This window comes from Corvus kubaryi, unplaced genomic scaffold, assembly GCF_017639235.1.
Source record: "Corvus kubaryi isolate FWS band 111438036 unplaced genomic scaffold, C.kubaryi_AGA036_p1.0 124, whole genome shotgun sequence".
Classification (NCBI taxonomy): Eukaryota; Metazoa; Chordata; class Aves; order Passeriformes; family Corvidae; genus Corvus; species Corvus kubaryi.
Genome location: NW_024580659.1, coordinates 522,008 through 546,560, shown reverse-complemented (window position 1 = coordinate 546,560; position 24,553 = coordinate 522,008). Strand labels below are relative to the sequence as shown.

At 57.9% G+C, this 24,553-nt stretch overlaps 3 protein-coding genes across 6 annotated transcripts in view; 2 read left to right on the top strand and 1 right to left on the bottom strand.

Moving 5' to 3' along the window:
- The window catches only part of RBM6 (RNA binding motif protein 6), a 57,731-nt gene extending 48,609 nt beyond the window's left edge, over positions 1 to 9,122 (bottom strand). The window contains exons 1-4 of one of the 2 annotated variants that reach the window (XM_042018560.1): positions 9,032 to 9,122; positions 4,614 to 4,723; positions 1,077 to 2,415; positions 229 to 318 (exon numbers count right to left, since the gene is read on the bottom strand). In XM_042018560.1, the coding sequence (XP_041874494.1) occupies positions 229 to 318; positions 1,077 to 2,415; positions 4,614 to 4,657 (1,473 nt within the window). In that variant the 5' untranslated portion in view covers positions 4,658 to 4,723; positions 9,032 to 9,122. Of the gene's footprint in view, positions 1 to 228; positions 319 to 1,076; positions 2,641 to 4,613; positions 4,724 to 9,031 lie in introns of those variants that run through there. The other variant, XM_042018571.1, reaches the window with a different exon arrangement.
- A 139-nt stretch (positions 9,123 to 9,261) lies between these two features.
- Positions 9,262 to 14,528, top strand: MON1A (MON1 homolog A, secretory trafficking associated). 2 transcript variants are annotated; one of them, XM_042018534.1, is made up of 7 exons: positions 9,262 to 9,432; positions 10,172 to 10,358; positions 10,697 to 10,838; positions 11,063 to 11,530; positions 11,723 to 12,488; positions 12,584 to 12,731; positions 13,186 to 14,528. In XM_042018534.1, the coding sequence occupies exons 2-7, from the start codon at positions 10,338 to 10,340 to the stop codon at positions 13,324 to 13,326; spliced, it is 1,686 nt and encodes a 561-aa protein (XP_041874468.1). In that variant the 5' UTR covers positions 9,262 to 9,432; positions 10,172 to 10,337; the 3' UTR covers positions 13,327 to 14,528. The 2 variants fall into 2 exon arrangements, with proteins under 2 accessions (XP_041874468.1, XP_041874478.1); XM_042018544.1 differs by lacking the exon at positions 10,172 to 10,358.
- Positions 14,529 to 15,784: 1,256 nt separating this feature from the next.
- Positions 15,785 to 23,967, top strand: MST1R (macrophage stimulating 1 receptor). Of its 2 annotated transcripts, none has more exons than XM_042018522.1 (21): positions 15,785 to 15,942; positions 16,370 to 17,674; positions 18,836 to 19,024; positions 19,105 to 19,230; positions 19,308 to 19,478; positions 19,676 to 19,845; positions 19,936 to 20,113; positions 20,199 to 20,344; positions 20,456 to 20,617; positions 20,761 to 20,854; positions 20,958 to 21,182; positions 21,269 to 21,415; positions 21,493 to 21,652; positions 21,735 to 21,827; positions 21,904 to 22,125; positions 22,206 to 22,286; positions 22,359 to 22,540; positions 22,612 to 22,721; positions 22,817 to 22,982; positions 23,056 to 23,192; positions 23,272 to 23,967. In XM_042018522.1, exons 2-21 carry the CDS (start codon positions 16,457 to 16,459, stop codon positions 23,531 to 23,533), a joined length of 4,239 nt encoding a protein of 1,412 aa, XP_041874456.1. In that variant the 5' UTR covers positions 15,785 to 15,942; positions 16,370 to 16,456; the 3' UTR covers positions 23,534 to 23,967. The 2 variants fall into 2 exon arrangements, with proteins under 2 accessions (XP_041874456.1, XP_041874449.1); XM_042018515.1 differs by having other exon boundaries at positions 15,786 to 15,942; positions 20,958 to 21,188.
- Positions 23,968 to 24,553: the final 586 nt, after the last annotated feature.

Below are 24,553 nucleotides of genomic sequence, written 5' to 3'. Positions count from 1 at the left end.
CAAGGCTTCTAGCTATCAACACCCCACATGCAACTGCAGAAAAACTCATCACTTCTAGAACCCCCAAAAACCCAGAATAATCAGATAACAGGTAACATTGCAGCGACTTCTAAATCTGGATTTTCCCCTGGGGAAATGACAGACCATCTGATATACATTAACCAGACCTAAAAGTGGTACTTTAGAAACCCTCAACAGAAGTTTCTGGATGAGAAACATCCCACTTACATCATCCTTTGTGGCAGTTTCAGGCACTCCTCCTAGTCGAATGAGCTTGCTTGGCTTCACATACTTGGGGCAGGTCCGGTAATCTTGGTCCTTGAGTTCACACAATCAAGATGGTTTTACACATGAGAGATGCTGGCTCACAAGATACACAAGCAGTAGCAAAATAAACCAGGAGAAAATTCAAAGGCAAAGGCCCATAAGATGTCTGACTCAAAGCTTTAACCCCTGTTTGAGATTCAGGGAGCTCTGGAGTAGCTCTTCACATGCTCACTGACCTGTACAGTAAGATCTAGCTCCAGGAAAATAAAATGGGCAAATCATATCTCTCTGTTTTCCAGCACAATTGATTCCAATTCAATAGTAGTTACTCAAATTCAATAGCAGTTATTAACTCAGTAGTTACCACTACCTTCAGATTTCCAAGATAACCCTGAAGGAAAACAAAGTATGTACGAGAACAGTTGTACACAGGCCCACCCAAGCCAGCAGCTTCTCTCTGATACTGCTCATAAGCAATATCCAAGGGAAAATAACAAAATAAGTTTATCTGTAACCACTCTCCCCAACACCTTCTGTCTGGCCATTTTCAGCTTGGGGACTTTCTGAACCAAATCTGATTCTACATATTTAGCAACTCTCACTTTCTGAACTGCACTTCTCCTGAGAAGTGTTTCTGAGATAGAAAGGGTGCCCATTAAATAACCTGGAGCAGAGAACAATCTCAGAGAAAGATGGTGAATTAGAATAGAACTGAAGTGATGGGATATGGATGAAGACTCCTTCCCAACTCCTTCCATTCTTTGGCCAACACACATTTAACAGAAACATCAATTGACAAAACCACCTACCTGAAGGCTCTTATAGGGCCTAGAATCTTTGCTGGGTTTTCCTTCTGAAAAGGACTTGCCATGTTCATAATCAAACATCTGATGCCCTGGCAGCCGGTGATCCACATCACAGTATTCCATGTTCCGGTAGTCTGTATCTTGTCTCCCAAGGAAATCCAGGTCACCTTCACCCTTTAACCCAAGATCAGAATCGGATCTTTGCTGCTCCCCCCCAGAAAGCTGCTGCTGTTGCTGCTTGTTAGCAAAGGTCTGAGGTTGCTCCTCTTGGTCCTGAAGAGTAGGAAGAGGTCCGCGGCTATTTTGGAAATTGTGCGAAGTGTCATCTTCAAGACCCAGTCCCAGGGATTCCTCTTCTCCGGCTGGTGCTTCCGAGTGTTGAAATTCTCCTTTTTGGCTACCAAAGGGAGTTCTGTCTAGACTAAGTGCAGACTCATCTCTTTTGCTGGTGCTTAAGCCAGAGCCCTCTCTTTCTGCTAAAGGTACAGTAGATTGATTGTGCCTAAAATCTACAAGGCTTTGATCCACGGGAGGCATTTCCCTATCTGAAAAGTCCATGGGAGGAGCCACATCTCTGCTCCTAAAATCCTGATCAGATCGGGACCTGTGCCTATTTCTGAAGTCTGATGATGGTGCATTCCTGTTTCTGAAGTCCAGATCAGAGGTGCCCACACCCCTGAAGTCCATATCAGGTACATCCCTATTTCTGAAGTCTGAATAGGAATGTTCTCTGCCCCTGTAGTCTAACTCAGACATGTCTCTTGCCCTAAAGTCTGAATGAGGCCCATCTCGACCTCGGAAGTCTAAATCATAAGACCCCCTTCCCCTGAAGTCTGATGGAGGTTCGTCCCTGGCCCTGTAATCCATATTATGTGCTTCCCTATCCCTGTAGCTCATGCGGAACGTGTCCCTGTTCCTGAAGTCCCCTGAAGGAACATCCCCACCCCTGAAGTCCATAGGGGGCCCTTCTCTCTCCCGGAAGTCTCCAGAGTACATATCCCTGCCCCTGTACTCAGAAGGGGGTGGCTCCCTGCCTCTGAAATCCATCTGAGACTCATCTCTGCCCTGGAAGTCAGATGGTGGGAAATCCCTGCCCCTGAAATCATGGTGCCCCTCCCCACCTCTGAAGTCACTACGTGGTCCATCTCTAGCTCCATAGCTGAAAGAAGGTTCCTCTCTGTTGGCAAACTGAGGATTGAGGAGGCCTGAGAGTGCCTGGATATCAAAAGGAAGTGATTTTCTGCCAGAGAAGTTGCCAGAGTGTCTTTCTTGACCAAGACTATCAAGGGAAGGAGGATATTCCCTGTTCCACCCGGGAGCAAACCTGTCTTCTTGGCTCCCACTGTAGAAATAAAGACAGTATTATTCATAACGTGCTTAAGAGTCTGAAATCTACACAGCAGCACATTCTTCTCTAAACTTTTATAGAGCTGTGTAACAGTCTAAGATCCGCAGAAGATATTGATGTTTGGCAGTTTAAGATGAGGCAGCATACGACAGATGTGAGAAAGTAAACTTGGGTGCTCCCATTTCAGCACAATTTCCAGAAGCACTCAACAGGGAATACCTGCAATATTAATGGGTTAATGATGGTAGCAATCCACATAGTCCTGCACTGCACACAGCTCTGCAGCTGTCTGAGGTGCCAGCAGCTGGTGTGTTGGTTCATTAGCATCACCAGCACATGCCTGTGAGGAACCCAGGAGCTTAACCTCTCCGGGCAGTACGGAAACAGCTAACTTAACACATCATCCTGAGGCACGTGAAAGCAGAGGGTACCAAACAGGCTTTATTCTTTATTAACATGCTACAAAGACTCATTTATGCTTCCTTGTGCTGGAGTCCAAACTGGCAAATTCTGAAAGCCATCAGTTCAGTTCAGACACTGAGGGTGCCTCACAGGACTATGCCAACAATCAACATCCAAGATATCCCTGTGCTCGTGCCTCCAGACTGTCTTACACCAAGTTCACAAGACTAAGGCTGTGAGCTCTCCCAATATCTCCATAAAAACGCGCAGGAAGAAGTTTCCTCTTAAGGCAGTTTTTCAAAATCCAATGGGGCTTTTTTTTTTTTTTTTTTTTGAGATGGAACAATCTGATTTTTCATCTAAGCAAGGCTCCAATACATTTTTTAAAAAACAGAATAATACAGTATCAGCACATTTTAAAATAACACCAAATGCTACCCAAAGCAGTGGACATTTCCTTAGCAAGTCATGTTGTACTCTGAGTTTCACTAGAGAATCACTCACCAAGATTAATCAAAGCATACACAGATTTCCTAGGGTACACGGTCCATTTCACCACCATGTAAAATACCAATTAAAATTTGGATCAAGGTCAGCATTCCCCACCCAATACACTAAAGAATGATGCCAATAAAACCCACTTAAAAATCATCACAACAGCACTACTGATATCATCACAAAACACAATCACTCTCATCAACACTGTTACTACATGTTCTGGAGGATACTGATTTTCATCAGCTTTCTCAACACACTACAGTAGACAATTATTTGAAGTATTCTTATGGCAGAAACCTAAGGTATGCCATGAACAGTACCTTTATCACGCTGATTTTCAAGGAACTGAGGTGCACACATGAGCAAAGGACGAAAGAACTATGCACAACAAAGGAAAATTCTAGATTTTGGTGGCTTCATTTTTATACCCAGAGCTCTCTTGAAAACACAGGTCCCAGTAACAACCAGAAGAACACAAATTAATAAAAATATTGTGCTGTGCAGGTCAGCTGCACATTAATCTTTACAACAGTTGCAGTGACATTCAAAAACGTCTTATGAAGGAGTGTATGGGGATATAGACTTTTTGGAAGTGCATGTAGTGGTAGGACAATGGGAAATTGGTTTAGACTGAAAGAGAGTGGGTCTAGATTAGATATCAGGAATAAATTCTTCCCTGTGAGGATGGTGAGGCCCTGGTACAGGTTGCCTAGAGAAGGTGTGGATGCCCCGTCTCTGGAAGGGTTCAAGGCCAGGTTGGATGGGGCTTGGAGCAACCTGGGATAGTGGAAGGTGTTCCTGCCCATAGCAGGGGGTTGGGATGGTCTTAAAGACAGTCTTTAAGGTCCCTTCCAATCAAACCATTCTGTGATTTTATGATATATGGACTTATTAACCTCATGGAAAGAATTAAACTCTCAAAATTTTCATAAAATCATGTGTGCAATGAATGTGCCAGTATTTCTGAACTCATTTTTTTCTCTTACAGGTGTTAACAGCAAATAACACCAAAAGCCATATGGCACTCACCTTAGCTCACAACAGCTAAACTAAGTATCACTAGAAAAGGTGGTGTGGAGAATGACTAGAAATATTAAAAGCAGCTGTTGCTTAAAAATTAGATAAAAAACTTCAAAGAAATGCAAAAACCATCAATGAACTTGCCTGTCCTTTGGCAATCACAACTAGATCCATAGAGACCTCACAACTTCTACCAAAACAGCGAACAGAGAGTTCCCATGGCTTATTGTACTTAATAGTTCCTGAAAGAAACTGTACATTTAAGTGCTTACCGAAAAGACCCCATTCTGTTGCCTTGTCGATGGTCTCCCCACATTTTGATCTTGTCTAGTAGGCTTCCAGAAATGGTTAATTCACTCTAACAACACCCAGATACCACAACCTGTTGAATAAGTAACATGATGATAAGCCACAAAGAACACATATGACATGGGAAGAACATTGCGGGTTAGAAGGGGTATGTGTAACATCTGATTAGGATCCACAGATAAACAAGACCACACTCAGGCATGAATGAACTCAAGTGTTGCATTTCTCCACGTTCAAATTTTTAAGCGTCAAATGACTCCTGAAATCAAACTGTCAATGTGGTGGGCAAACAATTTGATATCTGCTTTGATTAACATAGAGCTTTCCAACATACTGTGCTGTCTGACACTATTCAGGGTGCAGCCAGAAATGTGAGAACGCCGCCATCTATAAACAACAAGGACCGCTGCTGAACAACAGTTTGCAATTAATGCTTAATCCAAACTATTTTTGCCAAAAGCTCTTTGCCGTTCAAGGAAACGATCACCACTCTTGGTCTACCATGGATACCCTGCCCTCAGAAGTATGTAGATAACAGAGGAGGTTTTGCCAATAAATCATGACAGGCACTGTTCTCCAACGCTGCCCTCATCAAGCGAAGTGACGCAAGTAACACTTGCCTCAACAGAAATCTAAAATTTCATCCACTTCCTCCCACCAGCGGAGAAGGTGAGGATTTCCTGGCGATAACCAAAGCCAGGACTTGAAATAGGAAGTACTTCCGTCTTGCCAAAAAAAAAAAAAAAAAAGAAAAAAAGAAAAAGAGAAAAAAAGGCTGCAGCAGAGCATGGAGAAAACTTGAGGGAGATGACAACCTGATGGCCTCAAACCTCCCCTGGCCAATCCAGCTGCAGTGGTGCAGGAGGGCTGCCATGTCACCAGACCAAGGCTGGGAGACCTGGGGCTCACACGCTGTTCCAAAGAGGGATTATTTAACTCCAGTGGTTCAGGGGACAGAGGACAGTACAGACAGTCACTGCCAGGCCTGATTGGAGCAGCTCTCGTCAAGGAAAGGCACACAAAGTCCTGTTTGTTCTCCCTTCCAAAGGCCAGCACTGCCATACGGGAGGCAGGTCGGCAGAGCAGGTTATGACAGACCTCACACCAGGGAGCAATTCTAGATGCTGCTGCTGGCAGCTGTCTGTGCCAAGGAGCTGAGGGAGCTGCCGTGCCAAGAGAGAGTCCATGCTCTTGCCAGGGTCCACCACCCACCAGGGAAGGCTCAGGTGGGAGCCAGGGACAGCAGGTTCTGGCAGACTCAGAAACCAAGTATGTAGAAGCTGAGGAAGGCAACCTGTGCAACCACTGCTAATCCATCCACTCCAATGTCACTTCCAAACCAAACAGGTTCATTCACTTGGCCACTCAAGCCCGAGAGTACCAGTCTGCTCACATTTTACATGGCTCTTGATAAATAACCGCCCTGGTCCCAAGGATTTCCTCCATCTTTCTGGAAGGCGAATCTAAGAGAACCAAGATCACACCCCCTTCACAGCGAGGGCAGGCAAAGGGAGATGGTTCCTGTTGTCAGCCAGTCCTTTCATCCGTGATCTTTTTCAGCCCGCAGACCTGGCATTTCTTGCTCTTCCCTTCTTGATTTCCCTCCCCCACTCCAGCTCTCCTAAAATCAACAACCTTACCAACACCAAAATAAAATCCCTTGCCAGCTGGGAACTGTTTAGACATAATATTCAAATTATCAAACAGGGAAAAAAATACCACTGGACAGCTACCAGGCCCGGCGCAGATCCGCTGACCCACGCGCAACCTCCGAGAGCGTGAGGTCATGGTTCAATGACACAGGAAGCAACACTGGCTCCGACAGCCCCCACTCAGCCTGATTTGCTCCCTGCCTCTGCCTCTGGCAAAGCACCAGGTGTAAGTTGTGCCAGCTTGTGCTTTTCTGGGTCTGCACCACGGATGACCCTCAGAGGGGAGTTATATTTAAACGAGGTCACTTCAGTGATACTCTTTACCACACAGCCCCACAAACCAAGGTGACAGCAAACTGCAGGACAGGGACAGAAGGATCTTAGCCTGGCTTCCACTGACGCCAAGATCTCCTGAAGGTACACCCTGCTACAACTGCTCCAAAAAAAGCACACCATGATGAGACACCGTGAGGATTCACCCTTCTGCCACGGGCAGGTAGCTGCCAGCTCAGCTCCCACCTCACAGGTAAATGCTGGGAGACAGGTCAGTGGGAGTGAGGCAGTTTGCCAAAGACACCCCAGGCCAACAGCAAATCATGGCAAAAATCCTCCTGCATGCTTGGAACTGTGCATCCATTAGTTTTGTCATACTCTGGTCACAACCAAGTGTTTGAGGAGATGGAAACAGTCCAGTCACTCGCAGAGCCCAGACTGACAGCTCTTTAGGACAATAATGAGCTGTTACAATTACCCTGAACATTCGGGAGGGCAGATACGCATCATCTTTCCCTACTCCTATCCCAGCTGGCTCTGCTTCCTGGTGGCAAAACCTCAGCTCCACTGAGGATACAGAAGGCACAACTAGGGGAAGCTCTGTTGTGGTTTCAGTTCCTCCAACAACTGCTGGTCACACAGTCCTCCCAGGAGAGACTGGTGGAGCTCCAAATGCTCCCTGGCAATTACACCCAAGGACTTCCTCAGGACCATGCCTCTGCCCTCCCCAGTGCTTCCCCAGACAACTCTGGGGAGGCTCCTGACTCAACTTCCCAAACTGCACATGCCAAGCCTGACAGCAAATTCTTGGATCTCTTATTCCAATTTATATCCTGCTATGGTAAAATAATGGCTTTAATCATGGGAATTGTGCAGCTGAGCCAGACTAAGCAACTGGTCTTCTTCAGGACTAAATAAAGACATCTGTCAAGGGGCAGAGTGGGAAATGCCAGCACAGCCCTTGAGCATCTCCTCACCAATTTACACCCAACTTCACACCTTTTTTCCAAATATGGGGGAGAGAAGGGTAATTGGTGACAGACTGGGTGCTATTTTCAGAAAAATACTCTGATATTCACAGCTTCTCTCCAAACAGATTTTGCCAAGACATGGTATTTATAGAGCACATGGAAATCAAACACAGAACTACACATGAGAACAGAGGAAGCAGTTTGCTGTGGAACAACTTTCTGTACCCAGTAAAGGTTTTGTAAGGCTGAAGAAGGAAAAGGCCTCTGTGAAACTCAAGTACTGCAGGATATACAAGAGAAAACACTTCCCCAAGCTACAGTAACTGCAAGTAGCCAAGAAAGCCAATTATATCCAATGTTAAAGTTGGAGATGCCTAATTCAGAAGAAATATCAAAAGCATGTCACTGGCACGTGAAAGTGAAGGGAGAGGGAACCATTTTGGCTCTCATGGGTATCAGGCTGGAAGATTTTAATTAAAAAAAAGGGGATGTGTGTGCTTTTCATCTGTATGATGCTTCTAAACACATGTATTAGAGACAATTAGGTGAATTTCTAACACACATCCCACCCCATTACTGTCCTGACCTTGCTTGTCTCAAAGGACTTCACAAGTGCATTCCCAACCAGGGAGTGTTGGGAAAGACTCACACCATCAACACCCTGCTGGGATAGGAAAGTGGATTCCACCTTCAGCAGCATTTCTGAAAGTAACACCACACAGCAGCAGCAACACCAGCCTCTTGTGGAGCCAATTGTTTTAAAAAGCAGAGCACGGGAGGTCACTGTCATCACTCCCAGCCGTTCCTGAGCACTGCCTTACCTGGCTCCACCAGAGCCAGACCATATCCTGCCTCCACCTAAGCCTTTACTTACAGCCCAAAATCCCATTTAGCCCCTCACTTGGGATTACATCCGCTAACACACAGCTCCCATCAGATCCCTCTGCATCCCAGCAGGAATCCAGCTCACTTTGGTCCATCCGTTTTACAACCACAAGCATTTCGAGATGGACACACATATGACCTGGTGCAAAAAAGGCCCTAATCTTGATCAGGGCCTCAGAACAACATTGAGATACCCAGTAAACACCACAACTGCTGACAATGATACACGTGGCATATCCCATGTGGGATATCGTATCCTGATCCAAGGGCCGAGCTTCCCAACCCCACAACCCACATCCCACTGGGGCGTGGGGTCCTGATGAAGACACCGAGCCCGCAGCTGAGGGCCCACAGCACCAGGACCTGCTGTCTCACGTCCCGCAGCGGGGCCGACCGCAGCCTCACTCTACTCCCGCACCACGGGTGACCCCAAAACAGACACCTCCCCCCCATCCTCATGGACTCCGCAGCCTCCCCGCCTCACCCCGGACAAGCCCACCCCCGGAGCCCCTCAGAACACTCCTCGCCCCTCCCACTCCACTGAGCGAGATGCCCTTTATCCCAAATGATCCCCTTTATCTCCCGGGAGACCCCCATCACCTCCTCCTCCTCTTCCTCCTCCTGCTCCGCCGCTCCCGCCTCGCACAGGCCCCAGAGCCGCCACGGCGAGAACCCGGAACTTCCGGCTCCCTCCTCCTCGCGGGCACGCAGGGGGTGGTGGGAATTGTAGTCTCTATCGCCCCGTCCCTGCCGCCCCCCCTCGGCCGTGGCATCGAGGCTCACAGACTACAACTCCCATGATTTCCTCCCGGAGCGTACCGCCTACAACTCCCATGATGCCCCGCGGCGGGTCGCCGCGATGGCAGGGGTGTCCCCGCGGTCGGGGCCGGGACCGGGGGTAGGGCGGGAGGTGACCGCCCGCCGCCGGCTCCGAGCCCTCCTCCGACCCGCCTAGGCCGTCCCCAGGGGGCTGCAGGGCGGCCCCGGGAGAAGCCGCGGAGGTGGGTCCCTGCGCGTTGTCCTTAGTGGGGGTCTCGGGCCTGGGTCGTGTCGGGGCTGCAGGAGCGGTGACACCTCAGCGCTGAAGGGGGAAGGGTCCGGGGGGGTCCGTGCTGGACCGGGGTGGGGGTCCTGGGGTGAGCCTCGCCTACGGGAAGGTCAGCAGGGTGGGGAGGAAAGGTGAGGACGGGCCCCTGATCCACTCCCCGGCACCCTCCAGGGCTGTCACAGGATTTTAGTGGGTGTCTGGTTCACCCAGCTGAGGACTGGATCCCAGTCAGCTCCCCGGCATTGTCTAGGGCTGTCACAGGCTCCCCCAGATAAGGACAGAGCCCTTACCTGTTCCCCAGTACTCTCCAGAGCTGTCACAGGATTTTGCAGGGGGAGGATCTGGCTCCCCCAGGGGAGGACGGAGCTTTGAGCAGTTCCCCAACACCCTCCAGAGTTGTCACAGGTTTGGGGGGGGGCTCCGTGAGCTCCCCCAGGTAAGGACAGGGCCCTGATCCACTGCCTGGTACTCTTCAGGGCTGTCACAGGACTTTGAGGGGGCGGGTCTGGCTCCCCCAGATGCGGTGTTAGTTGGGATTGGGTTTGGGAGCAGAAGGTGTCCCAGGGCATGGGGCAGAGCCCGGGCTCCATGAGCTTCCCTAGCAACTGGGTTCAGAGGCACAAGCTCCTAGCCAGCCAGACTGCCTCCTGTTGTTTTTGCTTGTGCTCTCTTTTGGGCTGGTTTTCCCCCAGGGAAGGGAGGAAGGAGCAGGCTGGAGGCATGGCCTCTGCTGGAGAGGGCAGCCAGCTCCCGGGGTGACGCCATCTGTGCCAGCTCAGGAGGAGTGTCACCAGCCTCGTCCCATGGCAGCCACCTAACCCAGGCAAAGGAGGGCAATAAACCCCTCCCTTTGCAAACATGAGGCCTCTGGGATCTCAGGTGTGTGGGACAAGCTCCATCCAGGGCTGTGTCCCTTCCCCCTTTTGCTGCTGGGATGTGGCACAGGGAGTCTGAGCAGCTTTCACGGGGGAAATCGGGGCCAAGCCTGGATGAAAAGTGCTGGGGCCAGGGGACTGGAAAGAGCTGGGGCTGCGTGAGAGAGGAAATCCTGCTGGATTAGAGCGGCTTTCCTGACGTCTCACCAGGGCTCGGTGCTGCCTGCTGAGCCAGCGGGATTGGGCTGCGGGTGCTGGCCTGGCCCCGCTGGAGAACAGAGCATTTCAGGGCCCACTTCGAAAGTGAGGGGACGCAGGGGTGACACTGTGGGTCACACGCAGGTCCTGCCCCGAGGAATGGCTGCAGATGTCCACAAGAAGAAAAGCTGGGAAGTGCCCAATGGGTCCCTGGCACCAGGAGATGGGCAGCACGCGGAGCGGTCCGAGAGCCCCACACCAGGGCTGGCGCAGGGCACAGAGCCAGGTATGGAGCACAGCTCACCAAGGGGGAGAAGAGCAGCTCCTCATGTGGGGTGGGACCTCCACAACCCTGTGGGCAGGGGGAGACGGGCCCACTGATGACTCCCCACCAGCAGGACTTGCACCCGTGGGGTGCTGTGGGAGGGGGAGAGGAGGCAGGTCCCCTTTACATCCTTCCGCCAGCGTGGGGGACACGTGGACAGATGCTGCATGGCCCGTTGTTCCCAGGGGCGGGCCAGGAGGGAGCCATGTTCGTGCACACCCGCTCCTACGAGGACCTGACCAGTCCCGAGGACGGGGTGGCCGCAGCGCGGAGCCCGGAGAGGAGGCGGGGGGAGCCAGCTGAGCAGAGCAGCATGGAGCAGATCAGCAAGGACTTCAGCGAGCTGAGCACACAGCTCACGGGCATGGCCCTCGACCTGGAGGAGGAGATGAGGCCAGGCAAGGAGGGGAAGCTGGAGCCGTCCCCGCAGACCACCCGCCGCGACTCGGTGCTGTCAGGGAAGGAGGAGGAGGACATGACCATGGACGCCTGGCGCATGCACCGGAAGCACGTCTTCGTGCTGAGCGAGGCAGGCAAGCCTGTGTACTCCCGCTACGGCTCTGAGGAGGCCCTGTCCAGCACCATGGGCGTCATGATGGCCCTGGTGTCCTTCCTAGAGGCTGAGAAAAACGCCATCCGGTCCATCCATGCAGGTATTGCCCTGGGGGGGGAGTGGGATGGGGGGGACACAGCCTGCCCATCCATGCACCTGCCACCATGGGCGATGTTAGCTGTCCCCAGGGGCAGATGGGTTGCTGGGGGGAGAGGCTGCAGCCTGGCTGTAGCCCCGGGGAGCCAGGCTCACAGGTCTGTCCCCGGCCCCCCGGGGACTCCCCCCCAAGCAGATGGCTACAAGGTGGTCTTCGTGCGGAGGAGCCCGCTGGTGCTGGTGGCAGTGGCACGCACCCGGCAGTCAGAGCAGGAGATTGCCCACGAGCTGCTTTACATCTACTACCAGATCCTGAGCCTGCTCACCTGGACCCAGCTCAACCACATCTTCCAGCAGAAGCAGAACTATGACCTGCGCCGGCTCCTGGCTGGCTCCGAGCGCATCACCGACAACCTGCTGGACCTCATGGCCCACGACCCCAGCTTCCTGATGGGCGCCGTGCGCTGCCTGCCCCTGGCCGCCAGTGTCCGGGACGCTGTCAGCAGCAGCCTGCAGCAGGCCAAGGCCAAGAGCCTGGTGTTCTCCATTCTGCTCTCTGGGAACCAGCTGGTGTCTCTCGTGAGGAAGAAGGATCAGTTCCTTCACCCCATTGACCTCCATCTGCTCTTCAACCTCATCAGTTCTTCTTCCTCCTTCCGGGAGGGTGAAGCCTGGACTCCCATTTGCCTCCCTAAGTTCAACTCCAGCGGTTTCTTCCACGCCCACATCTCCTACCTGGAGCAGGAGATGGACCTGTGCCTGCTGCTGGTCTCCACTGACCGTGAGGACTTCTTCACCGTGTCTGACTGCAAACGGCGCTTCCAGGAGCGCCTGCGGCGGCGGGGGGTGCACCACGCTCTGCAGGAGGCCCTGCGCACACCCTTCTACAGCGTCGCCCAGGTGGGCATCCCCGACCTCCGGCACTTCATCTACAAGTCCAAGAGCTCCGGGCTCTTCACCAGGTGAGGCCCCAGGGAACCACTGGGCCAAGGCCGTGGCATGTGGTATGGGCCAAGCCCCTTCTCCAGGGGTTTAACGGGGTGCTGTGTTCCTGCAGCCCCGAGATTGAGGCTCCCTACGTGCAGGAGGAGGAGAAGGAGAGGCTTTTGGGGCTTTACCAGTACCTGCACAGTCGGGCCCACAACTCTTCACGGCCCCTGAAGAACATCTACTTCACAGGCCCCCGCGAGAACCTCCTGGCGTGGGTAAGGCCGTTGGGGGTTTGGTGAGCCTGTCTTCTCTGGTCCTGTGTGGTGGGGAAAGAGGGTGGTGACGCTACACAGCACCAGCTCCGTGGTCCCCAGGGGAGGACCCCAGCCTGTGCATGATCCTTTGGGGGGTGAGCCTCCCCCTGTGTGAGGGAGGGACAGGCAGGGGTAGCAGTGGGAGCTGGTGAATTCCAGCACCAAGGGCTGTGCCTTGTGCTGTCGTGAACTCAGTGCTGTGGAGAAAACCCACTCTGGGGGCAAACCCCAGGGTTTGGTTCTCCCACTTCTGAGCAAACCAGATGCCACCCATTTAGGGTACCCCACTGCCACTTCATGTCCCTGCACTGGAACCCCTGTGCCCATTCCTGGTAGCCCATGGGGGGAAGATGGAGTGCCAGCCCCAAGTAGGGCACAGTCCTGTTGCCAGCATGTGTCCTGTTCCTTCTCACAGGTAACCAATGCCTTTGAGCTCTACGTATGCTACAGTCCCCTGGGGACCAAGGCTGGCGCCATCAATGCTGTCAACAAGCTCATGAAGTGGATCCGCAAGGAGGAAGACCGACTCTTCATCCTCACACCCCAGACATACTGATGGGCATCACCCAGGGCATGGAGCCAGCTGGGAGAGCCCCCACTGTGCTGGGGAGCCCATTCCCAGGGATTCCCGGGCCATGTGCCCAGGGGAGAGGGCATGGAGGGACCCCAGAGCACAGGGAAACCCCACCCGTGGGACTGTCCAACGTGGGTGTTAGAGATGGGGTGCACAGGGAAAAGGAAGGGGATGAGCAGGACTTTGTCTCAGCTGCAGGCAGTTCCCCAGCTGGGGGGCTTCTCTTCCTCTGCAGTCCCCAGCTCCATCCCTTGTTGTGGGGGTCCTGGAGTGGGGGTGCCAGGAGCCCAGCTTACTGGAGGGGAGCAGAGCCCTTGGGTCCTGCTCCCTGTGCCTGGCACCTCCCCTCTCTGACATCCTGTGGCTGTGCCAAGGGTGGGGGTCCCCAGGGGAGATGTGGCAGCACTGAGGGGACCCCTATGTTGCTGTGCCCGCAGATGGCGGGTGACACCGCCCAGGCAGGGGACAGGGCTGGCCTGGGGCACACACTGCTCCTGTCCCTGCCCTGGGTAAGCTGGACCCCCCAAGTGCCGGGGAGCCTCTGCAGTCCCAGAGCAGGTTTGCCCCCTTGGCATCTGTATGAGCTTGGACCCTTCCCACTGTGGCTGTGAAAAGGATGTCTGTCCCTGGGGATGCTGGCAGGCAGGATGGGTCAGCCTGCCCCAGCTGGGACAGCAGGGTCCTGCTCACCTCACCACAGGGACACAGCAGCCCCAGAGAGCCAAGGTGCCAAGGTCTTCACCAGGATGCTTGTGGGCTCATGGTTCTGGCTGTGGGTAGGGGACCCTAAAGGGGCAGCTCGAGCACATCTCCTTGGAGATGCCCCTGGTATAAGGCCGTGGTGCTCCCCAGCCCATGGAGGATTTTCCCTTTGGCACGGGAGCACCTGTCCCCCAAACCCAGCCCCTCAAACCAGCTACACTGAGTTTTCTGCACCTCCCTGACCGCCCCAGGCACTGGTGTGGGGCTAAACACCCGTGAACAGCCCAACTTCATGTTTTGGGGCTGGCTGAGTAGTGCCGGAATAGGTGTTGGAGGAGGGGCAGAGCCATCAGGGTGGCACCCCGGCACAGAGGGAGCTGGGAAGGATCCGGCAGGGCTAGCACAGGGATCTGCTCCTGTATTTATGCTCCTGCCAGAGTGTAATCGCTTGTCTTTGCTCATAAACATTATCTGGACCCTAAGTTCAGTCTTGTCGCGTTCCTGTATGTCCACTGGAGTGGGGGGATGACCAGGCTGGAGGGGAAGTTTGTTCCAAGTCTCTGTACGGTGCAGTCCAGCCCCGGGAATCTGCTGGGAGCCAGGAAAGCTGCCAGGGAGTGATGCGAGGCCGCCGGGGTTGTGCTGGCAGGAGGAGGCGCTGGCTGAAGACTGGGAGCGGCAAAATCCCCGGGCTGAGCTGGCCACGGCCAGCTCATGTCGAAACCGAGCAGAGGCGCAGCCGGAGGAAGGGGCTGTTGGGTAAGGCCCGGGGCCAGCGGAACTGCCGGGCCTTGCACAACACGGGGCGGGAGCTTGGGAGGGCCGGGGCTGGCCAGGCGGCAGGCGCAGGGCATTTTCGGCAGGCTCAGCCTCTCCTGGGACCAAAGTCCCCAGCGCCCTGCTCACCTGGAGGAAAAGTCCATGTGCAAAGCTGGGATCCACGGCCCCAGCGTCCGAGGGCAGCAGGGCACTGGGAGGGCAAATCCATGTGTGGATCGGGATGTAAAGGATCTTCCCGCATCCCTACGAACAGCAGTCCCTCCCAGAGGTGCTGGCACCTCCTGCCACTGCGGGCAGCCAGGGAGGAAAGGGACATGAGACACACAACGGGCACAACAGAAATAACCCTCACAGCTGCCCTCGCAAAGCTGTGGCTGCCCCAGCTCTGCTCCTTTCTCCCAGCTGGGAACTCCCGTGCTGAGCCTGTGCTGAGCCTGCCGCACCCCTGTAGGCCTGGAAGCGAGCAGCAAACGCGGTGCCGGCGCGGGAACTTTGGGGAAGCGGCAATTCCGATTCCATGTGTCGGGGTGTCAGCCGCCCCTACGGCAGCGGGGCTGGGGGCTGCGGCAGAGGGGCCAAGGGGTACCAACATGCAGGACCCCACTCGCACCCAGGGATGCTGTTGGCAGCCACCTCCCAGCCACGGGGATCCCCCGACGGCCATCCGGACCTGCAGCGGGCACCCGAGGCACTGTGCCAGCCCGGCATCCGTGTCCCGATCAGCGGCCCCGACTCCCACCCGTGCGCCTCTTGGGCACCGTGCCCAGCCGTGCCTGTCCCCCGAGGGTGCCCAGCGACCCTCCGGGTACCCCGATCTCCGTGTTCCCCCGAGCATCCCCGTCCCCCCGGGCTGCGTGTGCCGGTGCCGGCCCTCGGGGAGCCCCGGGCGGCGCGGGGCAGGACCCGCCCACCCTGTTCCGCCCTGTCCCGTCCCGCCTCGCCCGCTCTGTCCCGGCCCCGCTCCGCTCCGCCCTGTCCGGGCACGGCACGGCACGGCACGGCACGGCAGCGCCCAGGTGAGCGCCCCGCCGCCCGACACCGCTCGGATCGGACCAGACCGGACCGGACTGGACTGATGGGGGCGGGCAGCCGGACCCAGTGGAGACCCTGGACCCGGTGAGCTGCGGCGGGGTCGGGGATGAAGGCCGGGGGTAGTTCGGGGTCCAAGTCCGGGGAGGCTGGCCGGGGCCTTGTCCTAGTCCCGCAGGGATTCCCAGTCCCCGTTGCTGTCCCGGGGGCTGGCAGGGTCCCTATCCCAGTCCCCGGAAGGGGTCATTGCAGGGCAGAGATGCCCCAGGGTGACAGGCAGCGTCTGTAGGTGGCAGAAGGCAGGATTTGTCCTTCTGCCACAGGCAACTTGGCATCACCTCCTACTCATGGTATTTCGGAAGAGGTTTGGTGTGACTGATCCTCCCTCGGCAGTACCCATCATCACCTGGCCCCCGGGAACCCTGGCACCCCCAGCTGACACCCGGCTGTGACTGTCCCCAGGGTCCTCACCTAAAAGAAATGGGTAAAACCCTTCCTTTTTTATTTTTGGCAGATGCAATGGTGGCCCATCCTCCATATGTTCTGAGCCTGCTGGGTGCTGAGCATCATCGATAACCCTACACCAGTGGCACTGCACAGCATGGGCCTGTTGTGCTGTGTGTGCCTCTGGCTGCTGCTCGCCCTGGGCCCGCTGGGTGCCAGCACCTGGCAGTGCCCCCGCATCCCTTACAGCTCCACCAGGAACTTCTCCATCCCCTACACACTGCCCAGCCTCGATGCTGGCAGCCCCGTCCAGAATGTTGCTGTCTTCACCGACTCAAACAGCCCGGTCACTGTCTTTGTGGCCGTCCGCAACCGCATCCTGTTGGTCAGCCCCGAGCTGCACCTGCTCTCTGTCCTTATCACCGGCCCAGTGGGCAGTGCCAAGTGTGAGATCTGTCAGCTGTGCCCAGCCACCACAGATGGCCCTGAGGACACAGACAATGTCCTGTTGCTGCTGGACCCGCTGGAGCCGTGGCTGTACAGCTGTGGCTCGGCACAGCATGGGCTGTGCTATCAGCACCAGCTGGAGGTGCAGGACGGTAAGGTGGCCATCACAGCCACGCGCTGCCTGTACTCAGCCATGGGCAACAGCCCTGCGTTCTGCCCTGACTGTGTGGTCAGCCCACTGGGGACCAGTGCCACTGTGGTGGCCACCTCCTACGCCTCCTTCTTCTACCTCGGCTCCACCATCAACAGCAGTGTGGCGGCACGGTACAGCCCACAGTCAGTGTCCGTCCGACGGCTGAAGGGCACCTTGGATGGCTTTTCAAACGACTTCCAGTGGCTGACGGTGCTGCCGCAATACCGCAACAGCTACACCATCCACTACGTGCACTCCTTTGCCGACAGGGACCACGTCTACTTCCTGATGGTGCAGCCGGAACGGCCGGGATCGACAGTGTACCACACGCGCCTGGCACGGCTCAGCACCCACGAGCGCGACCTCCGCCGCTACCGCGAGCTCGTCCTCGACTGCCGCTTTGAGTCCAAGCGCCGGCGCCGACGCAGCAGCGAGGAGGATGCTGAGAGGGACATCGCCTACAATGTGCTGCAGGCAGCCCATGCTGCCCGCCCTGGTGCACGCCTGGCCCGCGACCTCGGCATCAACAACACCGACACGGTGCTCTTCGGTGCCTTTGCTGAGAGCTGGCCAGAGAGCCGAGTGCCACGGGAGAACTCAGCCGTCTGCGCCTTCCCCCTCCGTCTCCTCAATCAGGCCATGGAGGAGGGAATGGAGAAGTGCTGCGGCACCGGGCACCAGCCACTGCTGCGGGGGCTCAGTTTCTTCCAGCCGCTGGAGTATTGCCCACACAATGTGAGTGCTCCACCCTGTGCCAAACCGGCCCGGCGACCCTGGGGGTTGGCTGGGATGTGGGAAAGTGGGTTCAGGATGCTGGGAAACACTGGTAGAGCGGGATGGATGGTGGGGTGGGGTAGGGCAGGGGGAGAGCAGCATCACCACCCAGGTGTGAGTCAGCCCAGCAGCCACCCACCACCTACTGCAGGGGCTGCTGATGCACCCGAGGATGCCGAGTGCGGGCGGGGATCCTGTTGAGCCCCCCACCTCACTGGCACATGTGCCGGCACACGGGCACACTGCCGCATGTCCTACATTGGGCCAATTCTTCTCCTGCTATGGCTTCCCCAGGAGCCTCGACTCCGGCCCCCCGTGGTGACTGTCCCTGGACCCCAGCCACCCTCTCCAGCTTGTTTACGTGTGGGGGGGTGGGAAAGCCACAGGGCCTGGGTGCTTCGCAGACTGCATGTGTGAGGTGCTGGCTGCTCCTGCCGTGTCCCCCAGGCCCGGCCACCGCCTTCTCCGGGCAAATAAACCGCAGGCGGAAGTGCAATTAGTCACTGGGGTTCCTCGTCTGCCGCAGCCGCGGGGCAGGAACACCGCGTCCCAGGTACAAGCCCCGGCACGGCCAGGATGCAGATGGGTGGGCACCCCGGCAGGGCCCCCTCGTTGCAGCAAATGACACGAATTTTGGTGTTCTCAGCCAGGCGCAGGGCAAGGTGCAGCCAAATCCCCTCCTTTTCCTGCACGGAGCAGACAGCTCACTGCTGCTGACTCACACTGCAGCAGGGGAAACCCAGAGGGGACCCCAGCCCTGTGCACTGGGGGCGTCCAGTGGGGACTCCATGGCTCCTGGTGTCCCTCTTCAACCCCAGCCCCTCGCCTAGCTCCAGGGGTCAGGGAGGACTGGGGTTGGAATGTGCATCCTGTGGTGCCAGCACGAATAACTATATCCAGATGGGGTGGGAGGGGAGGGCAGGATCTGACGCCACGTGGGGACTGCGGGAGGGCCTGCCGATGTGGTTTTTTCCCCAGAATTTTCTCAGTCTGGAGGGGAACTTAAGCAATCCGGTGCTGCCCCAAAATATCTCACAGCTCAAGCGGGTGCCTACCTGTGAGGGTGTGGGAGTCAGGGTGCCAGGGCCAGCTTCAAGTCACCCACCCCATGTTTGGCCACAGGTAAACCTCTCAGCACCGGTGGTCAACACCAGCTGCTGGGATCAGCCCACCCTCATCCCCGCTGCCTCCCACAAAGTGGACCTGTTCAACGGGCAGCTGACAGATGTCCTCCTCACCTCCATCTTCGTCACCGCCATGGGAAATGTCACTGTGGCCCACCTGGGCACAGCAGAAGGACGTGTTTTCCAGGTGGGATGGGGGGTCAGGTGGGGTGGCAGGTCCTGGCAGGCTGGGGGGTTTGCTCAGCCCCCTGCTCTGCCCTGCTGCAGATGGTGCTCCAGCGCTCCAGCTCCTACCTCCTGACCTTGTCCAACTTCTCCCTGGGAGAGCCAGGGCCAGTGCGAGGTGCCATGGAGCTGGAAAGCCACTCGCTGTTCTTCACTGCTGGCACCAAGGTGAGTGGGGGGTCTGAGGGGCATAGGGCGAGCATGGAGCTCCATGTGCCTCCCTCATCTCCGCTCTCCATCCCCAGGTGTGGCTCCTGAATGTCACTGGCCCTGGCTGCCGCCACTTCTCCACGTGCCAGCGCTGCCTGCGGGCCGAGCGCTTCATGGGCTGTGGCTGGTGTGGGGATGGGTGCAGGCGCCGCCACGAGTGCGCCGGCCCCTGGGTCCAGGACAGCTGCCCACCCGTCCTCACCGACGTAGGTCTGCGCTGCCGTCCCCCGCTCCTCACACCTCCCAAGCTCTTGGATAGGGAGGGACATGGCAAATGGGGTGGCATATGGTGGGACCCCGTTCTTGGGATGGGTGTTGTGTCCCTCAGAGAAGGGGATTTCTGGACTTGGCAACCATCACTGGACTTTGGGGGCTTGGGGTGACACAGGTGCCTCTCCCACAGTTCCATCCCCGGAGTGCCCCGCTGCGGGGTCGGACACGGGTGACACTCTGTGGAATGACGTTCCGCTCCCGCTCGGACCCTGATCCCAGCCACAGCCCCCCCGGTGCCTACCAGGTGGCAGTGGGACAGAGAGGCTGCACCGTGCTGCCGGAGGAGAGCGAGAGCTACAGGTGTGCAGCGGTGCCGGGAGGGACCAGCAGCAGAGAGGGGTCTGGGGCTGCCCCCCAGCCTGGGGCTTATCCCCCTTCACTGTCCTGCAGACCCCTGCCCACCTCGCGCCGCAAGGAGTTCGTGGATGTGCTGGTGTGCGAGCTGGAGCCGACAGGGACAGCAGCAGTGGGGGGCCCGGCCAACGTGGTGCTCACTGTGAAGGAACCTACGAGACACTTTGGCTTCCGGGTCTACGGCTCCTCCACCCTCGGCGGCTTCGTCTTCGTGGTATGGTTCCACACTGGCAGGGCCCCTGGCAGGGTCGGGGGGGTTTGGCTCACTCACCCACCCCTCTGACCCCATCTCTGCTCAGGAGCCCCGCGTCAGTGCCCTGCACCCCCCATTTGGCCCCCAGAGGGGTGGCACCCACCTCTCACTCCATGGCAGCCACCTCTCGGCGGGGAGCAGCTGGCGGGTGATGGTCAATGGCTCCAACTGTGCCCTGACTGGGCAGCCCAGGTACGCCCCTGCCCTGCCCTCAGCATGGCACAGCAGGGTCCCCAGCACGGGACGGCCACGGGGAACCCCTGCCGTCCTGCTGTCCCCCAGCCACGGCTGCTGTGTCTCCAGGCAGGGCAATGGGACAATCCAATGCACGGCTCCCGCTGCTAGTGGCCTGGGCGCAGCCTGGGTAGCCCTGTGGATCGACGGGGAGGAGTTCCCAGCCCCCGTGCCCTTCCAGTACCGCCCTGACCCCACTGTATCCGCCATCGTCCCCAGCTGCAGCTATGAGTGAGTGAGTGGGCTCCCCTCCCCTGGGTGAGGGGACAGCCCTGGCCTCCCACTGCCCTGGCTGGGCTGGATGATGTGCTGGGAATTGCAGGCACCCTGGGGACCACGTGCACCCCAGGGAACCTGATCCCTGCCCGCCGTAGGGGCTCGCTGCTCACCATTATCGGCGCCCACCTGGACTCTGTGTATCGCGCCAAGATCCGCTTTGAAGCCGGTGGTGTGGTTACCCAAGCCACAGTAAGCACCGGGGTGTGAGGCCATCACCCCCCGGCCCTGCCCACCCCACCCCAATCTCCTGGGCGCTCTTCCGTGTCTGTGCTCAGCATCTCCCTGCCCACAGGAGTGTGAGGACCCGCTGGCACCAGAGCGACTGCTGTGCCACAGCCCAGCCTTCCCCTTCGAGAGCAAGGTGGAGGTGGTGCTGGGGAACCTGAGCGTGCTGCTGGACGGCGCCGATGGCCGCTGGCTGTTCCGTGTCCGCTACTACTCCCGGCCCAAGGTCTTCCCCTTGAAAGAGCAGGAGGGCAGGCGCCTCCGCCTCAAGCCCGGCGATGATGAGATCAAGGTGCACGTACGTGGGGCAGTGGGGTGAGCCAGAGTAGGGGGTCCCACTGCTACAACCCCCGAGTTCACGGTGCTCTGTCCGGGCAGCAATTGGGGCTGGATGCCGTGGCCACCTGCATGAACATCACCATGACGGTGGGGGGCCGGGACTGCCACCCCAATGTCCTGAAGAACGAGGTGACGTGCCGCCTGCCCCGCGAGCTGCACCTGCCCCCCACTGGGGCCCCCGTGGAGGTAGGAACCCCCCAGGTGGGCAACCACCCACCCCAGTCCCCCCCCATCCCATCCCTGCTGAGCCCCTGCTCCTCCAGATCTGTGTGAACGGAGCCTGTGAGGCGCTGGGCTGGGTGCTGTCCCCCCCCACCTCGCTGGACCTTGCCGCCAGCCTGGCCCTGGGCACTGGCATCACCTTCCTGGTCTGCTGCATCCTGGCTGCTGTGCTGTTCCACTGGCGCTGGAAGAAGAGGCGGGGTGAGTGCCGTGCTCACCAGGCACTGTGATAACCCCCAGACCCCTGCCATGCTACCCCTACCCACCCCACTGCTGCCTCCAGGTACGGAGAACCTGGAGCTGCTGGCACAGCCCGGCCGCAGAGACCCCCCTGTCACCACCCAGCGTCCCGGCGTCGACTACAGAGAGGTGCTGGGTAAGTGGGTGTCACTGGTGGGTGGCAGGGTGCTGGGTGCTGCCAGCCCTCAGCCCGCCTTTGCCTGTCCCGGCAGTGCTGAACACAGCAGGCACTCCTGGCCCCGTGGGGCCCCGCACACGAGTCATCAGTGCCGGTGCCAATGGCAGTGCCGCGGGCGGCGGATCCCCCATGCCCCTGCTCAGGGCCACATCCTGCTGCCTGGAGGATCTGCGGCCGGAGCTGCTGGAGGAAGTGAAGGACATCCTCATCCCTGAAGAGCGGCTTGTCACTCACCGCCACCAGGTCATCGGCAAAGGTGACTCTGCACCCCGATTTGGCCATGGCATCACCTGCCCAATGTGTGTGGTGCCAGCTTTGCGCCGCCTGTCCCTGCAGGGCACTTTGGTAGCGTCTACCATGGCACCTACACGGATCCACTGCTGGGGGACCTCCACTGCGCTGTCAAGTCCCTGCACCGTGAGTAGCTCCCCCTCCCATGGGTGTTCCCACGGCACGGCAGCAGAATGCCCACAGCTCAGCTCTCCGCAGGCATCACAGACCTGGAGGAGGTGGAGGAGTTCCTGCGCGAGGGCATCCTCATGAAGAGCTTCCACCACCCCCAGGTGCTCTCGCTGCTGGGGGTGTGCCTGCCCCGCCATGGGCTGCCCCTTGTCGTCCTGCCCTACATGCGCCATGGGGACCTGCGCCAGTTCATCCGCACCCAGGAGCGGGTAGGGGGTACTCCGGAGGGTGGGGGGTGATGGGTCCCAAGGTCTCCTTGCTCACTGCTCCCATCTCACAGAGCCCCACAGTGAAGGAGCTCGTCGGCTTTGGGCTGCAGGTGGCTCTGGGTATGGAGTACCTGGCCCAGAAAAAGTTTGTGCATCGGGACCTGGCAGCTAGGAACTGCATGTAAGTGTGGCTGTGCCCTCCAGACCTCTGCCACAGGGTCACTGCATGGGTCTGGGGGTGCCCAGGAGTCCCCACCTCAACCTGGTGTCCCATAGGCTGGATGAGACGCTGACGGTGAAGGTGGCTGACTTTGGGCTGGCACGGGACGTGTTTGGCAAGGACTACTACAGCATCCAGCAGCACCGCCACGCCAAGCTGCCCGTCAAGTGGATGGCACTGGAGAGCCTCCAGACGCAAAAATTCACCACAAAGTCTGATGTGGTAGGCATGACCCCCCTCCCCGTCCCCCATCCCCATCCTACCTGTGTGCCCACGGCAGCTCTCTGCTCGGCAGTGGTCCTTCGGGGTGCTCATGTGGGAGCTGCTGACGCGTGGGGCATCGCCATACGCCGGGGTGGACCCCTACGACATGGCCCGCTACCTGCTGCGGGGGAGACGCCTGCCACAGCCCTCCCACTGCCCCGACACCCTGTGAGTGGAGCTGGGGGTGGGCAGGGTGGCAGGGGATTGTCCCGGGGGGCTGCCAGCGCTGACTGGGGTGTCGGTGCAGGTATGGGGTGATGCTGAGCTGCTGGGCGCCAGCGCCCGAGGACAGACCGTCCTTCACCGGGCTGGTGAGTGAGCTGGAGCGTGTCCTGGCCACACTGGACGGTGAGCACTATGTCAACCTGGCTGTCACCTACATCAGCCTGGACTGGGGTCCCCCCTTTCCCCCTGCTCCCCCGGGGCAGCTGCCTGATAGTGAGGATGAGGATAAAGATAATGAGGAAGAAGAGAAGGAAGAGGAGGATGAAGACACCTCTGTGTGCTGATGGGATTCTCTGCACCACGGGGGCTCCCAGACCCCCATATACCATAGAACACTCCCCTGAGGACGGATACAGCATGCAGCTGGATGCTATGGGGCACCCTTCCTATGGGATGGGTGCTGGGAGGCAGCTGGGTGCCGTGGAGTGCTCTCCCATGGCTCGCACCCAGACCCTGCTGGCTGCTCCCCAGGATTGGTCCCACGCCACAGGATGCTGGGGGCTCAGTCCTGCACTGGCTGGGTGGTGTGGGGCTCAGCCCCACAGTGATGAGTCTGCGCTCTGGGGTCTGGGGTTCAGTCCCACCATGGATGGGTGCTGTGGGGCCCCAGGCTCAGCCCCAGTGGGTGCTGTGGGGTGGCCTGGCCTTCCCAGGGCTCCCACGGAGTTTCCAGCCTCTTGGCTGCTCAAATCACTCATTAAAACCTAATTGTATTTTTTCCCTGGCTGGGGCTGTGTCTTTGAGGGGGCCATGCCCCAGGTTGGCAGCACCCCTGTGCTCCTGCATGGGTGAGGTGTCTTCCCACCCACTCCCGGGGCACCCACCTCATGGGAGGCACTGATGAGGGGGCACCCACCATTGCTGTGCCACGGGGGCACCCACCATTGCTGTGCCACGAGGGCACCTGCACAGTGGTGCTGCTGTGGCCACCCTGGAGCTGTGCCCCAGTGCCTGCCATGCTGGGGAACCGCTCTGCACCCTGTGTCCCACCATGGCCCTCTCACCTTGGCATGTCAGGGAGGTTTTTCCTAAAAGTCCTCCTCCCAGCCACATCCAGCCTGTGGCCAGGGTGGCTGTGGGGCACAAGGCATGTGGGGAGCACCACACTCCTGGGCATGGGGTGATGATGCCCCTGCAGTCCGTGGGCCATGGTGCCCCTGGGATCATGCCATGATGGATGCCTGGGGCATGGGATTGTGGTGCCCATGAGATCGTAATGCTCCTGGGATGATAGGTGCTCAGGCATCAGATCAGGATGCTCTTGGGGTCATGGATGCCCAGCCATGGGGTCAGGGAGCCCAGGG